The sequence below is a fragment of the Carassius gibelio genome, chromosome A1 (assembly GCF_023724105.1).
Source record: "Carassius gibelio isolate Cgi1373 ecotype wild population from Czech Republic chromosome A1, carGib1.2-hapl.c, whole genome shotgun sequence".
Classification (NCBI taxonomy): domain Eukaryota; kingdom Metazoa; phylum Chordata; class Actinopteri; order Cypriniformes; family Cyprinidae; genus Carassius; species Carassius gibelio.
This window is the reverse complement of record NC_068371.1, coordinates 29,441,783-29,455,779: the sequence shown is the minus strand read 5'-3', so window position 1 is coordinate 29,455,779 and position 13,997 is coordinate 29,441,783. Positions and strand designations below refer to the sequence as shown.

At 37.4% G+C, this 13,997-nt stretch overlaps 1 protein-coding gene across 3 annotated transcripts in view; it reads left to right on the top strand.

Annotated features, from left to right (window-relative positions):
• The window catches only part of LOC128017739 (SH3 and PX domain-containing protein 2A), a 92,858-nt gene that overhangs the window by 61,816 nt on the left and 17,045 nt on the right, over window positions 1-13,997 (top strand). For 2 of the 3 annotated variants that reach the window (XM_052603217.1, XM_052603226.1), the window contains 2 exons: window positions 10,592-10,705; window positions 12,461-12,544. In XM_052603217.1, coding sequence (XP_052459177.1) covers window positions 10,592-10,705; window positions 12,461-12,544 — 198 coding nt within the window. The remainder of the gene's footprint in view (window positions 1-10,591; window positions 10,706-12,460; window positions 12,545-13,997) is intronic. The other variant, XM_052603233.1, reaches the window with a different exon arrangement.

Sequence of the window (13,997 nt, the reverse complement as noted above, 5' to 3'; positions counted from 1 at the left end):
ATAAGCTTTTGGGTTGAAACATGTGCTAATGGATCAGGGTCACACCGATAAGAGTTCATGCAGAATTTAAAGATTGACAACCGCAATGGAAAGTGTAGAAAGAAATCTTTGATTATTGTTTTTATCCCTTTAGTTTCTGTTTTCCCAGATGAATGTTCTTGCTAATGCTGTAAATGTTCAAACTTAGTGCAAACTGTTCATGCTAGCTTATCTCCTGGCCTTGTACAGTAGAGGTTGAACATTGACTTTTCCAGTGTTATGAACTATTCCTGTAGGCATGGTTGCCAAACATCTGAACGTAGTGTTGTTTGCACATCCAGAGAGTTAGCAATGATTAAAAACAGGCTCTTAAAAACTAGCATCTTACTGTTGTGAGTAATTTTATCTTTTGTCTTAAATCATATGGAAGAGTGTAGGGAGGATTAGGAGGAGTTGTCAAGAGTTGTCAAGATGAGCAAAGATCCAGTAAACCCATTTGAACTTAATAACATCATTGAGTAAGACCAACTCAAAGAGAGCTTGACCTTCTGGTTTCAAACATAATGCTTTGTCTAAACTAGTCTAGACTCCGTCTCATAGGCCAATTTTTCAGAATATCTAGAGAAAACATTCTTACTTTTCCATTGGATGAATACTCATAGCTAGAATACTTTACGACCATCATAGAGTAAAGAGTGTAACACATTACAAGTAATGCAAAGGCTACGTAATCAGATTACTTTTTTCAAGTAACTAGTAGCTCATTGCTCATAAATTGCTAATAAATAACAAATAAGTAACGTAAGTTACATTGTTTTCCCATTTATGCACTGACTCTACTACTGTCCCCGTGTTAAGAGAAATTTTGAGTAAGGATGAGGCACTTCCTTTAGCTTGAGGCTTATCAATTTCACTTTTGGTGTGAAAAAAAAAAATAGGTGAGAAAATGTCATGCAAGAGTAATGTGATGCATTACTTTCCATAAAAAGTAACTAATGCAATTAGCTACTTTATTATGGAGTAATGCAATATTGTAATGCATTACTTTTAAAGTAACTTTTTCCCAAACTCTGTTCATCAGCTGTAAAAAAGGTAAATCTGAAAATGATTTCATTATTATTTTTTATAACCTTATAACTATTGTTAAAGTTATTTTTCTTGGTGTGACTGGCCTTTCATTTTACTGTAGATCACTGGTTTATTTGATTAAGCTGAGGACAGATTTTCAGGTACAATGAATATTACCCACTGATTTTGACAATTGGACGAGTCATTTAATCACAAAATGATTCAAAGAGATTCAGGCGAAAAATTCTTGCTCAGAATGTGGTTGTCCTTGAGTAAGAAACACTTGGCTTCCTCAGCCCTAGTTAAACTCCAGCTGTTTTACAGAGCAGACAAAGCATGACAACTTCACTTGGGTTGGGAAGAGATGAACCACGCAAGCCTACAGGATTAATGAGCTTGAGAAACAGAAGCAGAGAGTGTCTGAATGGGAGAAAAGAACGGAATCTGAACACAGAATCATTTAAAGGAATAGCTTACTCAGAAGAAATTAAGTCATACATGTTACAGCTGTAACGAAGGTGAACAAATGATGACAGAATTGTTATTTTTGAGTGAACTATTCCTTTAAATCAGCCTGAGGCAGCCTGGAAGACCAATTCCTGGAGTGAACTGTCTGTCCTCCGTTGATTCCAAAATTCCTCAAATGTTGCAAGCACTTACTGAAATTGAAGATGAGCAGCAGCAGCTTGATATCTCAGCACTAGAAGCCGATTTCTTCAGCAGGCTTCCATATTTTTGCAATATAGTATTAAATGACTACCCTAGTGGATCTGTCGGAGGCAGCATATTTATTACCACTGGATGTCATTCAAAACCAGCTTTTTAATGTGGTTGAAATTGTGTTTATAAGAAGCGATTGGCAGAAGCTGGGCTGCACTGGCTTCCCTCTAGGTCATGGAGAGGGAACGATGGAAAAATCCCCCCTGTCCTTAGTTCAATAATAGGCTAATGGATCCTGCAGGGCTTCAGAATCTTATAGAGCAGTTACAAAGTCATGCATCCCAAAATAAAAGCAGAATGCATTCAAAAGTTTTCATTGAATGTCTGTAATATAGTAGATAACAGTCAAAGAAATCAAGAGTTTATAGGTCAGAATGCTGTTTTTGTCATTATTGTATGCTATTCTTTCTCAGAACAAGGACATTTTTAACAAAACCTTCAAATAAATTTGATGGTTATTTGTGGAATAGGTAGTAGGCTACTGTATATCAGTGGTGTTTACTACCACTGATGTTACACCTGGGATATCACATTTTTGACATGGCAAGTTTGAATATGTTGTCATCAAATAACTGCTCACATTTTGTTGTTGTTTTCACACAAAGCTATTATATAACGCATGGAATGTACCGTAGCTGTTTTTTTCCTTCTTTTTTACAGTTCTTTTATGGTTCTTTTTTGAAGGTACTGTGAATAGTGATCTTAAAACTGTCCTGTTAATTGCATAAATGTCATGATATTTTTTGGAGTTGCTAGTTAGATGCTAGTTTTGATGGTAGAGCATTGTGTTAGCAGCGCAAAAGGTTGTGGGTTTGATTCCCAGGGAACACACATACTGGTAAAAAAAATTATAGCCTGAATGCACTGCAAGTCACTTTGGATTAAAGCGTCTGCTAAATGCATAAATGTAATTGTAAATGTAAATGTTAAAATTTAAATGGAACAAAATATATTTAAATGGAAAAGAGTGATTGTACTATATACTAGTATTCACAGTATTACTGTTTTTACTGTACTTCTGATCAAATTAATGTTGCCTTGGTTTGCATAACCTTTAATCTTAACAACCCCAAACATTTGTGTAAATTCTTAATTTTTAGTATGCTATTAGTGGTTATTCTAATGAAACTTTCATGAATCCACTGAGTATCTGAGCATGTTTAAATCTTTTAGATGTTTATTTTTTCCCTCAAGGCTTCTGTGCTTCCTGCACAATGCTCTACTATGAAAATTGCTCTGTGCCATCAATATTATGAGGTTCCCTTCCATCCTATCGCCTCTCTCCCCAGGGTCCACTCATTCAGCCGGTAACCCCTGCTTACTGAAACAGAATCAATAGAGAGCCGCTCACGGTCTCGGGTAGACTAGTTTGTCTTGGCCTCGCTCCCTATGGAGCCGTGCTGAGCCTGGACCAAAGGGTTCAAACTTTCATTTGCATGTTGCTCTGAGGCCATCTGAAAGGATCTTTATAAACCTGGAGCTACACCTCTCAGGGGTCTCTATGTTAAATCGATTAAGGTCATTGAGGTAATATTCTTGATAGTAAGCAGACCACAAAGCTGAAACACCTGTCGTAGCTTTAAACATTTAGAAAATTAACTAATCGATACATTTAATTTTTTCTGTGAGAGTTTAGCAAGGAAAATCAATCAGTATCCAGCCTATCAACTTTAAAAGTAATAAAAATGAATGTGGCATGGAGAGTGTGAGGTGACAATGGCACATACACAGTTTGGTGTCAATATATCAAATATTTGCAGAGATACAGCCTCAGATGCAGTTTGGCACTGTGCCTAAAATTTGAAGCAACGCTGTTTATGAAAATGGTTTCGCATATTGTCACGAAATCCATAACGTTTTGTCATCACAGTCGAACAAATCATCTGAATCAGTTTTGGTGAAAATTGGACCAACGGTCGAGGAGGAGTTTGAAAAAGTACATTTTCAGCATCAGTAAAACAGTAAAACAGTACTAGCCAGTTTCCTCAAGACATCACTCTGTTGAGTGGACCGGTCCAGAAATAAAGTCCAGGAACGAAATAGTATTTTTATGCTGATCTAAGACCAGCTGTTCCTGAACAAATCTCAACCACTGGAGCTCTTGAAATAAAAACCACAACAGTGATCTCAGATCAGTGTGCATGAGCGACCGACATCATCAGCCTTTGAAGTTCAGACCAAAGAGACCCCCGTCCGCCGCACCGCAATTGTCAGATTACACCAAAAAACCTATTTTGGCCCTAAGCCCAAAACCTGATACTCCAGCTTTTCAGGAAGGAACTTGAGTGTGACCGAATGTAGGCCAGACTCTACTGGCCTGGATTTTAAAGAACGTCTGCTGAAATATCCTTCCAGTGATTTCAGCCTCAGCTCTGTTAGATTAGTAATCAGACATATGTCTCTTTCTATATGACTTTATATTGATAGATAATATTGTAGTAAAAATGAACGATTCTTTTGCTTTTCGGAATGTGTGTTAAATAAAAGCATTCTATTATAAATTAAAGATAAATGCTCTGCTCTAAAACCTGCTGTTCCTAACCATAATGGAAGTGACTGATTCCAACACTCTACCATTCAAAAGCTTAGAATGGAATTTTCAAATGGAATTTATTCCCGTGTCAGCAGAATTCAGAAAGTGTATTTAGAAGGTTCAAAAGGACAGAATAGAATGTAGATATCTATAGAATCTCTTCTGAAAATACATTTTTATTTCTTAATTTTAATAAATTGTGGTTAATTTTTTAGGGAATAATAAATTATAACTGTATAACAATTTTATAAAGTCTTTGTAAAGTTAAGAATTTTGTGAATTGCAGAATATTTTTTCAGTGTTTGGCTGCTATAGTTCAAAGTGATTTTTTCCCCCTCTCTTCTGTCAAGAATGATTCTGCTCTTTCTCTCTCTCTGTGTGTGTGTGTGTGTGTAACTTATCTATACAATAACTTTCATAATGTGTTCTATGATATACTGGAATGTTACATTGTTTCTGTATCATGTTCAAATTTTTGTTTGCTACTTCAGCTCCAAAATAATAGAGTGAAAGGCACATGTATTTTTGCTTGTCTTCTCTTATGTTTTTCTAGTTGGTGCAGATAGAGGGAATGTGTGGTGGAAATGTAAGCTTTGAAGTTCAGGCCAAACATCTGTTCACTCTCTCTTTTGTCTTTTTTGTTCAGCCGCTCTCGGCTCTTGCCTTTACTTTCCTCTCATTCATTTTAGTTTAATTCAGCTGTGTTTTTGGATGATCAGAGCTGAACATCAAAATGATATCACACATGAGCTCAAATCAAAAAGTGTCGTTCAGCAGGATATGGGGGCGGGTTGGGCGGGGGGTGTGAAATGTCTGAAACCCATTAATGTTGGGATTGTTGGTGGTAACAGCCCTGCCTGTGGGTATTATGACATAATTCTCAAGCCTTCATTTTCAGGCCTTTAGTATATTACAGTCTACGCTGATGTCTTTGTTGAAAGACGTTCAAACGTAAAGCTAAACAAAACAATCAAAAACAGCTAAATGTGTGAAAAGCTGTAGCGAGGCATTTCATGAACCTCATAAGAAAATAAAACAGTCTGAAAGAAAGGAAATGTGTCAAATTCACCTAGTGACCTCATGCATTTTCTTTCTTTCTTTCCGTTTTGTCTGTTTGTCAGTTGTTAAGTACTCTTATGTCATTTTTTCTTTTTTTTATAGACGGTTTCAACGGCATCAACATAAACAAACGTTACTTCGCGTGCACGCTTTTGTGGACCTAACTTAACTTCCGGTAGACTCTAAATAGAATCGATAACAACAGCCAAGTCCCTTTAGAGTAGATATTTTTTGATAACAAACAAAATATGTTTGCTGCATGGATCAGGCGGTCTTAATGAAAATGCAAATTCATTCTTTGCCAGCAGGAGATGTTTTAAAACATAGACATTAAGCGCGAGAAATAGAGGTTTCCCCAGTAACAGCTGTAAACAAAGCAGAGCTACGCTCACACGCTGCTTTATCACGCATATAACATGCAAGTCTTCCTTCAGAAATACAGCGATATAAAAACACCTGTGCCTCGCTTTCATATTTAAACATATAAATGTAAGGAATTATTATTAATAAACGTGCAGTACGTAACGTTATGTTACTCATGTTTATTTAACGAAGTCTTTTTAAAAATCGATCAGTTTTAAAATTGTTGCAAGTCTCCAAAAATAAATAAATGTATGGGAAACACATCCCGCAGCACAACCACCTGAGCCCAACTTCAGTCTACTCATCACCTTGCCTTTAACTGCGTTTGTAGATGGCACCGCAGCCAGACCGATATACACAACACAGACCGGAAGTTAACTTAGGTCCAGGCGCGTGCTCCCGATGAAACCGTCTATACCTTTAGCATTTTTCTTTTTTTGGCTGCTTATTCATTCTTATTTCTTTAGTTTGTTCTTTCATTAGCTCTTTTTTCTTTGCATTAGTGTGTCTGTTCTTCCTTTCATTCTTTTATTTCTTCTTTCATTCATTTGCGACAGCTGATGTCTGCTGTTTCTGTGCTCCTAGTGACAGCAAAGGGAATTGCATAAATTATAATTGTTTTTAAACTGGCCTTCAATTCTTCAACTGAGGATGTGATCCAAAGCTCATACCATCGGTTCAGCCAGTAGTTGACATTTTGAAAGCATTGTTTTGATAATAGTGTATATACACTCACATATCAGGTTAAATAATCTATTTTTAGTTACACTGACTGAACCCTTTTGTGAGTGCAAACCCACATATTCTTTCTTCCATTGAACATTGAAAGGACATGTTTTGAAGAATTCTCACATGGCTCTGTTTAAAACAACATAGATGCATGCACACAATATCCTCTCTAACCATTGGCTGAGCCAGTAGCTGACATGTTGAATTGCTTAAACACACGAATGGTTTTGATAGTTCCGATACGTCTGCAAATTAAACTGGAATAGGAGAAAGAATTTTAACGTCAAAACCAAATCTTATCTAACCGTGTACATAAACAAAAGCTCACATGACCTACTGACCTACCAAAGTTCATGGCTCACAAATGCAGCTTTCAGAAGAAACATTTCTCAGAAGCAGATACACAGTTTTGCAGCAACACCATCTTTCTCAGAAGAGCCTAGATCTTTTGCTTTGAAGAGCAAGCCCACCTGTATCTCAGCAGAAAGGCTTCTGTTTCTGTCTGTTTTTGCGTGAGATGATCGTAACGTCCTGAACCACAGAGGAATTCAGAGGAGTACATTGTTTCAGCATTAAAGAAGCATTCCTGCTGTCTGTCTTGCACTTTGAGTGTCTTTTGTTTTGGTGAAAGAATTTGTTTCTGCTCTGTTAAGCAAGAGTTTAGCTTTGAAACTTGGCAGGCATAAGACATAGAATCCATCTGCGCTCCCAGCTGAACTCAGATCAGAGTCAGTTCTTCTGACTTTTCACATTGATGATTGCTTGACTGGAGGTCCAGTATTGGAAATGCCCATAGACAGTAAAAGAAATGGACACAGCGACCCCATTGGAACTCAAGTGAGACAAGTGAAGCCCATTTTTAGCTTTTTTTAGCACTTCCGTTTCTGACGCGCAGACTCAAACGAAGCTTGACGACATCAGCAACCTGTCTGACAGATGTAAATGTTCTAGTAGCTGTGCGTGCAAACTGCCATCGTTAATCTTGCAGAGACGGCGAGCTTGAGCGGGGAGTTCTTTGTTGTGAGTGAGCAGGAGTAAGTATTCTGATTAATTATTTTGTATAGTATTTTAAAATGTAACGCCAGTACGCCATATTAAGTTAATTGCCTGCGAGCTTATCCTCCTGTCTGTACGGTAATGCGACAGAGAGTCGAGTGGTTGTGATGCAACCGTTAGCTTATTTTTACAAAAACTGTTTCTACGAGGCCATAATGTAACATAGAAGGTAATGGAGCCCTTTATACATTGTCGTGTATCTTTAGTAATAAATAATGGACAAACAGAGTCTTTAAATGCCTCAGATGTAAAGTTATTCGCTGTCAAAGTGACGCCAAAATGAATGGGAGTCAATGGGAATGCTAACGCAAGTGAAGTTCTGCTACAAGATGGCAGCACGCGGCCGACTTCAACTTCTGGTCAACTTCTTTGCTGCCTGGAAATGCCCTTAAAAGTTTGTCACTCAGTGTTTCATATTGTCTGTTTTGTTTACACTGTTTCGGACACATACTGACACCTATTGGTGTGGATGCACCATCAGGCTAGACATAAGACTAGAGTCCTCATCTTACACTATGTGTAAACATAATTTTGTAAAAGTACTATTAATCTTCTTAGCTTTTAATTAAAGTGTTCCTCAAGGGCTGTACTGAAGCCGGATGAAACACACCTATAGCATATACATTAACAGAAAAACAAACACAAGCTCTGAATCCAATGAAAGCATCTTTGTGATGGCTAAACTGTGTGCAACCCATGGCATTTTACATTTTGTTTGAATTGACCCTCTGTGCTTGCTGTAGACGGTTCCTGGTGTGCACAAACAGGGAGACAGTATCTCATTCAAAGAGGGTCAGTCAGGCAGGGTGGCCACAACCTGCTCTCAGCTCTCTCGCTAATTCATTAACAAATTCATACTGTGTGTGTGTGTGTGTGAGAGAGAGAGAGAGAGAGAGAGAGAGAGAAGAAAGAGATTAGCTGTGTCGGGGTGGTATAGATGTCAGTGTGGTCCGTTTGACTCAAATGAATCTTATGACTTCTGTATGTAAGCACTGTTCTGGTCTGTTGGCACAGATTTAGATGAAGTTTTCTGATCTCTGTGTTCGTTTTCCGCCTCTATGTGCATGGCTTCCAGCTACTGGCATCGCCATTCAGGTTTTTAAAATGAGAGTCAGTCTTTCTTTGGTGTTTAAAATGTACATTAATGTTTTTTAAATAAGTCTCTTATTCTCACCAAGGCTGCATTTGCTGCTCAAGAATCACTTCTTATTAACATTGTGAACAGTTGGGCTGCTTAATATTGTTCTTAATAATATATTTTCCAAGATTTTGAAGAGTTGAATGTTTATTTGAACTAGAATTTTTTTTTGAAACATTTTAAATGTCTTTAAGTTTTGATCAGCATCCTTGCTGAATAAAAGATTAAGTTTGACCTGAGATTTGAGGGCAATTTTCTGGATAAATTAGCAAAAAAGTCCCCTACAGTAAATTTGGATGTAGTTTTGTTTTTAGTATTATGGCAATGCCAAAGTTAAAATCTTGTGGTCTTGAAACCACATAAACATGGGGGTCTGGGTCTCAAAACTGGATATTGAACTTGGTTTTTGGTGTCAGACAAGGCCAAAGTCTATTTCCAACACACTGAATTTGATAATGAAATGATTTACAAGAATTCCATGATTGTAAATGGCTACAAAGCCACTGTACAAAGGATGGTTTGAAAGAAAAGATGCAGTAAAAGGATATGGGGCCTTGGTCTTGAAAGCTCTAGTGCATATTGCAAAAACAAATCTAAAAACATTTTACCGTTCAATAGTTTTAGAAAGAAGTGTCTTATGCTCATCAAGTCTCGATCTAAAAACAATAATATCATGAAATGTTTTATTATTTAAAACTAAAGTCTCTTTTGTCAGTTTCATGCACACACACGCATGCACGCACGCACACACACACACACACACACACACACACACACACACACACACACACACACACACACACACACACACACACACACACACACACACACACACACACACACACACACACACACACACACACACACACACATATATATATATATATATATATATATAAGTGTATACTGCATATATGAGTGATGTGGTTGAATAATGATGATGTGGTTGAATAAATGTATTCAGGAGTGTACAGTATTCTGCTATAATTATTGGCCCTCGTTGGTGTTTAGAACATTTGTCGTTACTCACTTAATGCCTTGTCAAAAGACCTGCTTCTGTTTTACTATGATGTCAGAGCTGGATTATTTCTGATTTATGATATCACACTGTTATGAACACTTTGTTACCTTGGCAACAGGCTCGTTCAGAAGGATCTATGTTTCAGCTGGAGAATCGTTTTGAATTTTAATCCATTGGCGTTCATTTATGTCGGCTTTACATTTTTATGTGAGTGTGCCAAATATGTGATTTTAATTCCATAACCCAAATGATTTACCCAAATGAACTTACCATGAACGTTGTATGGGTCTCTCTTGATAAATCATTCATTTAGTTTGTCAATCTTTTTTGCTGCTTCGTTTCTAAAGCTGCTCAGAATCATCTTTAAATTATAGTGGAAATTTGATGAAAAACACATCATAATCCACATTTCAAAAACAAATCATAGTGCTGACACTACATTTAACAAATTCAACACTTAGTCAGACACATGAAGAAGGAATCGAAAGACATAAATTTAACTGATGAGGTTATTTTGGCCCAAAACACAGAAGCACACAGATATTAGCTCATAAAACATTTAATGTTAGCTGCTAAGTAGATTTGTCAAACACATCCAACCTTCCTCATGTTGGACTGTGCACACAAATAAAACCATGTCCACCCGAATTCATAAACACATCGCCTGAAACTAAATAACACAAATAAACTAAATGTTTGTGAGCCAAAACATTGCGTTCCATCAGATTAGTGAAAACCAAATGTTTTTACATTAGTGTTTGTTTGCAAAGCATGGATGCATCATTTTCTTTTTGTAAATATAATCTTTTTGTCCAGGTGGTTAAAACAGGAATATTTAATCATATGCAAGCTTAGTATTGACACTGTATTAGGTAAATTTGTAAAAAAATAAAATTAAAAAAAAATTCTTCTGTTATGTCTGTAGGCTGGTGGTTTGTCAGCACAGCTGAAGAACAAGGCTGGGTTCCTGCCACATACCTGGACTCTCAGAGCGGCACCAGAGATGATCTGGACCTGGGAACATCTAGATCTGGAGAAGGTAGGACACAATAAATATACTCTCTCTCAAACTTGTGCACAAACACTCATACCCCAAGAAATCTTGACCAGTTGATCAGTTTCACATTCACTGAACGATCAACACCCAGGACCTGAAATATCTATAATAGAGGATAAAATCTGTATCCCAAATATTCCTTGAACAACTTCCACTTGAAAGAGGTGAGGGCTTTGGGAGTGTGAGAGATCATCGATTGCAGAAGAAGAAATGAAGGAAACAAAGAAAGGCACTCTTCTCCTTAATGAAAGTGTGGTTATTTTTTCTTTGAATCTGTAGCTACATAATAAATAAATCTGGGTGCTTCTTCAACAATGAGAACTTTTAGCCCTGTGAACTTTTTAAAACATTTAGATAGAAGTATATTACCTTTATTAGATTTATTTGTTTGCTTTTTTCTGACAGTATTTATTTATTTCATGAAAATTGCCCCCAAGTTTAGTATTGTATTTATTAGCATTATACAGTATGGTTAAAATGACAGTGGCCTTAAACATTTCATAATAAAAAGGCCTGCTTCATAGCTAGCATTTTATATATCATAAACACACAAAACTAAACCACATTCTCTCTGTTTGTATAATTTGCACTCATTATTTTCGAATGAATCCATGAAATGAAACATTTACTGTACATGGTTGACTCATTCACCGTAAGATCCATAACATGTATTTGCAAAATAGATATGGTGCATTTACATTCATGTCAACTTCAGTAAAATCAATTCCTGGAACATAAATTGTCAGAAATTGAGGAAACATCCATTTGTTTCGCATTATGAAACACACATGAAGAACCGTCACATTATAAAAATGTCCTCCTCTAATGTCGTCTATCATCTGCAGCCATCAGCATTCACTTAGTTGAGTTTCCTGTCTAATCCAACAACATTTTTAGCTGCGTCTTGAAAAGAAAGTGACGTGACATTCAGCCAAGTATGGTGACCCATACTCAGAATTCGGGCTTTGTATTTAACCCATCCAAAGTGCACACACACACACACACACTGTGAACACACATCCGGAGCAATGGGCAACCATTTATACTGTGGCGCCCGGGGAGCAATTGGGGGTTTGATGCCTTGCTCAAGGGCACCTTAGTCATAGAATTGCCTGCCCAAGATTCGAACCCACAACCCTAGGGTTAGGAGTCAAACTCTCTTACCACTAGGCCACAACTTCCTCTATATATGCCACTGAAAGACTCAATGTTTAAGATTAGGAGATAAAGCTTTCGCCACTATCTTTGTCTGAGATGGATCGATACATCCTCAAACATGCACACAATTTATTGATCCCCAAGGGGTGATTTACCATCCCGTTTGGCAACAACGGCTTCATTTCTGGATGTAGCTGCAGTTTTTTTTTTTTTTTTTTTTTCAGGATGATCTTTATTTGAACTAGACCATCTTTCATTTTATCTATGGAGTTGATAAGTGGTAAAACTTATTATGAAGTTTCCATTCTGTAACACAATAAAAATTCAAAACACCGTACATTTTTTAGACTTCACACATCACACAGTTTAACACGTGCCACTAAAATCTAATAACACGTGTATTAATCCAAGTCCTCCTTTGCTTTGCCACCATCATTGTTCAAGCCAAGAACCCTCCTAACCTTGTCTCTCATGTAATAATGTCTTCATGACACTAATACCAGTGTTCCTCTTGAGTTGTGTATGTTGAGTTTTTCCTGTCTCTGTTCTTTTTCTGCTGTCTTCATTCATCCGTGTCAGTTACTAAGAGACGTAAGGCTCATCTGAAGAGGCTCGACCGGAGATGGACGCTAGGGGGAATAGTCAACCGCCAACAGAGTCGAGGTGAACACACATGCAATCACGCATGCCTGCATAGACTGATCACATGCAAGCACTCAAGTGTGTGACCAATTTGCATGGTGCGTTTGTGTGTTTGTGCAGGTTTACAGTGATTCGCTTACCTTTCTCGCTAACCTTTAGAAACCTAAACGCTCTTTCTGAATCCAACTTCAGGATCTGGCTCCCAAAGCATGCTGGGTGGCCTGCTTCATATGCAAGCCATCATAAAATCTTTATTATTCTTTGCTTTATGTCTCTGCTTGTGATTAAATGTGCATGCATTCAAAAGGAGATAACTAAGTGTGATTTTAGATGAAGAAAACCGTTTTAAAATGAAGCCAATTAGTTATTTTTAAGATGACTGGTTTAGAAGAATATAATAATTGTGAAATATTGTAGTCTAGTATCTAGATTAGAAATTTCATTTTTATTTTTTCTCAGAATTTTTCTTGTTTGGACCCCCATTGACTTCTGTTGAATAGAAAGGAACATTCTTTACATTTTTTGTTGGTGTTCTGTCAAAGTGTTCTGCCAGAATGCTGAAGTCAGCCGAATTTAGTCAGGTCTGGCATCCTGCAGTTTGGCTACAAGTCAAATAATTGATATAAACAGTGCATAAACTCCAGGTAGAGGATGAGCTGAATCATGCATGAGGTTTGACCTTTCAAAATCACAATGTTTAATTCTAAACACCTAGACCTCAGATGAAGATTAATTTCCAGATCTTAGGTGGAAATGTGTGTTTGTATGGTGAGGAGTCTCTTTGGAGATCCGCTATTTCATGTTGAGTCATAAGAAGAATGGACCTCCAAGCTTTAGAATTGTATTTCCCGCAGTCTGTGTACACTTGGAGTGTGCTAACATGCTGTGGACACCATGAACATGGCGCTCTGTAGAGCATGCTGGATCTGGAATCGGTGGAAGCACATGCTAAGAGCTTTTCCGTGCTGTGTTCGTTGGCAGGTGGATGAATGGGAGTGGATGAAAATATGAAATCCCTGATCTTATGGGATGAGTTATGTTAAGTCTGTTCAAATGTCTGTCCTTCTGTAAGAGATGTCTGTCCTTCATTTCCTGTTAACTGGTGTTTTGGATGAATTCCTGGTCAAATTTGAAATGGATTGTTTTTCTCTTCTCTTTTGATAGGACCTCTGGTTTCAGATTAAATGTTACACTGTTACAGTAACTGTGTGGCTGTCTTTTCCTCATTATTTTCCCTCACTTTGTTCTGCATCATAGGAGAAGTTGTTGAAAACCACAGTGGAAAGTGTCATTGGCTCGCTGTGTGTGACTGCATTTAATCCTCTTATGTTTTTACTGTATACATACTAATGAGTCGGAGAGCACTACAGATGATCCGGAGACAAAAAGCAGCCAGTGGTTTCAGAGGGAATGTTTCTCCATAAACACAAATTGCAACCTTCAAAACAGGTCAGAGGTAGTGACTGATTCCAAG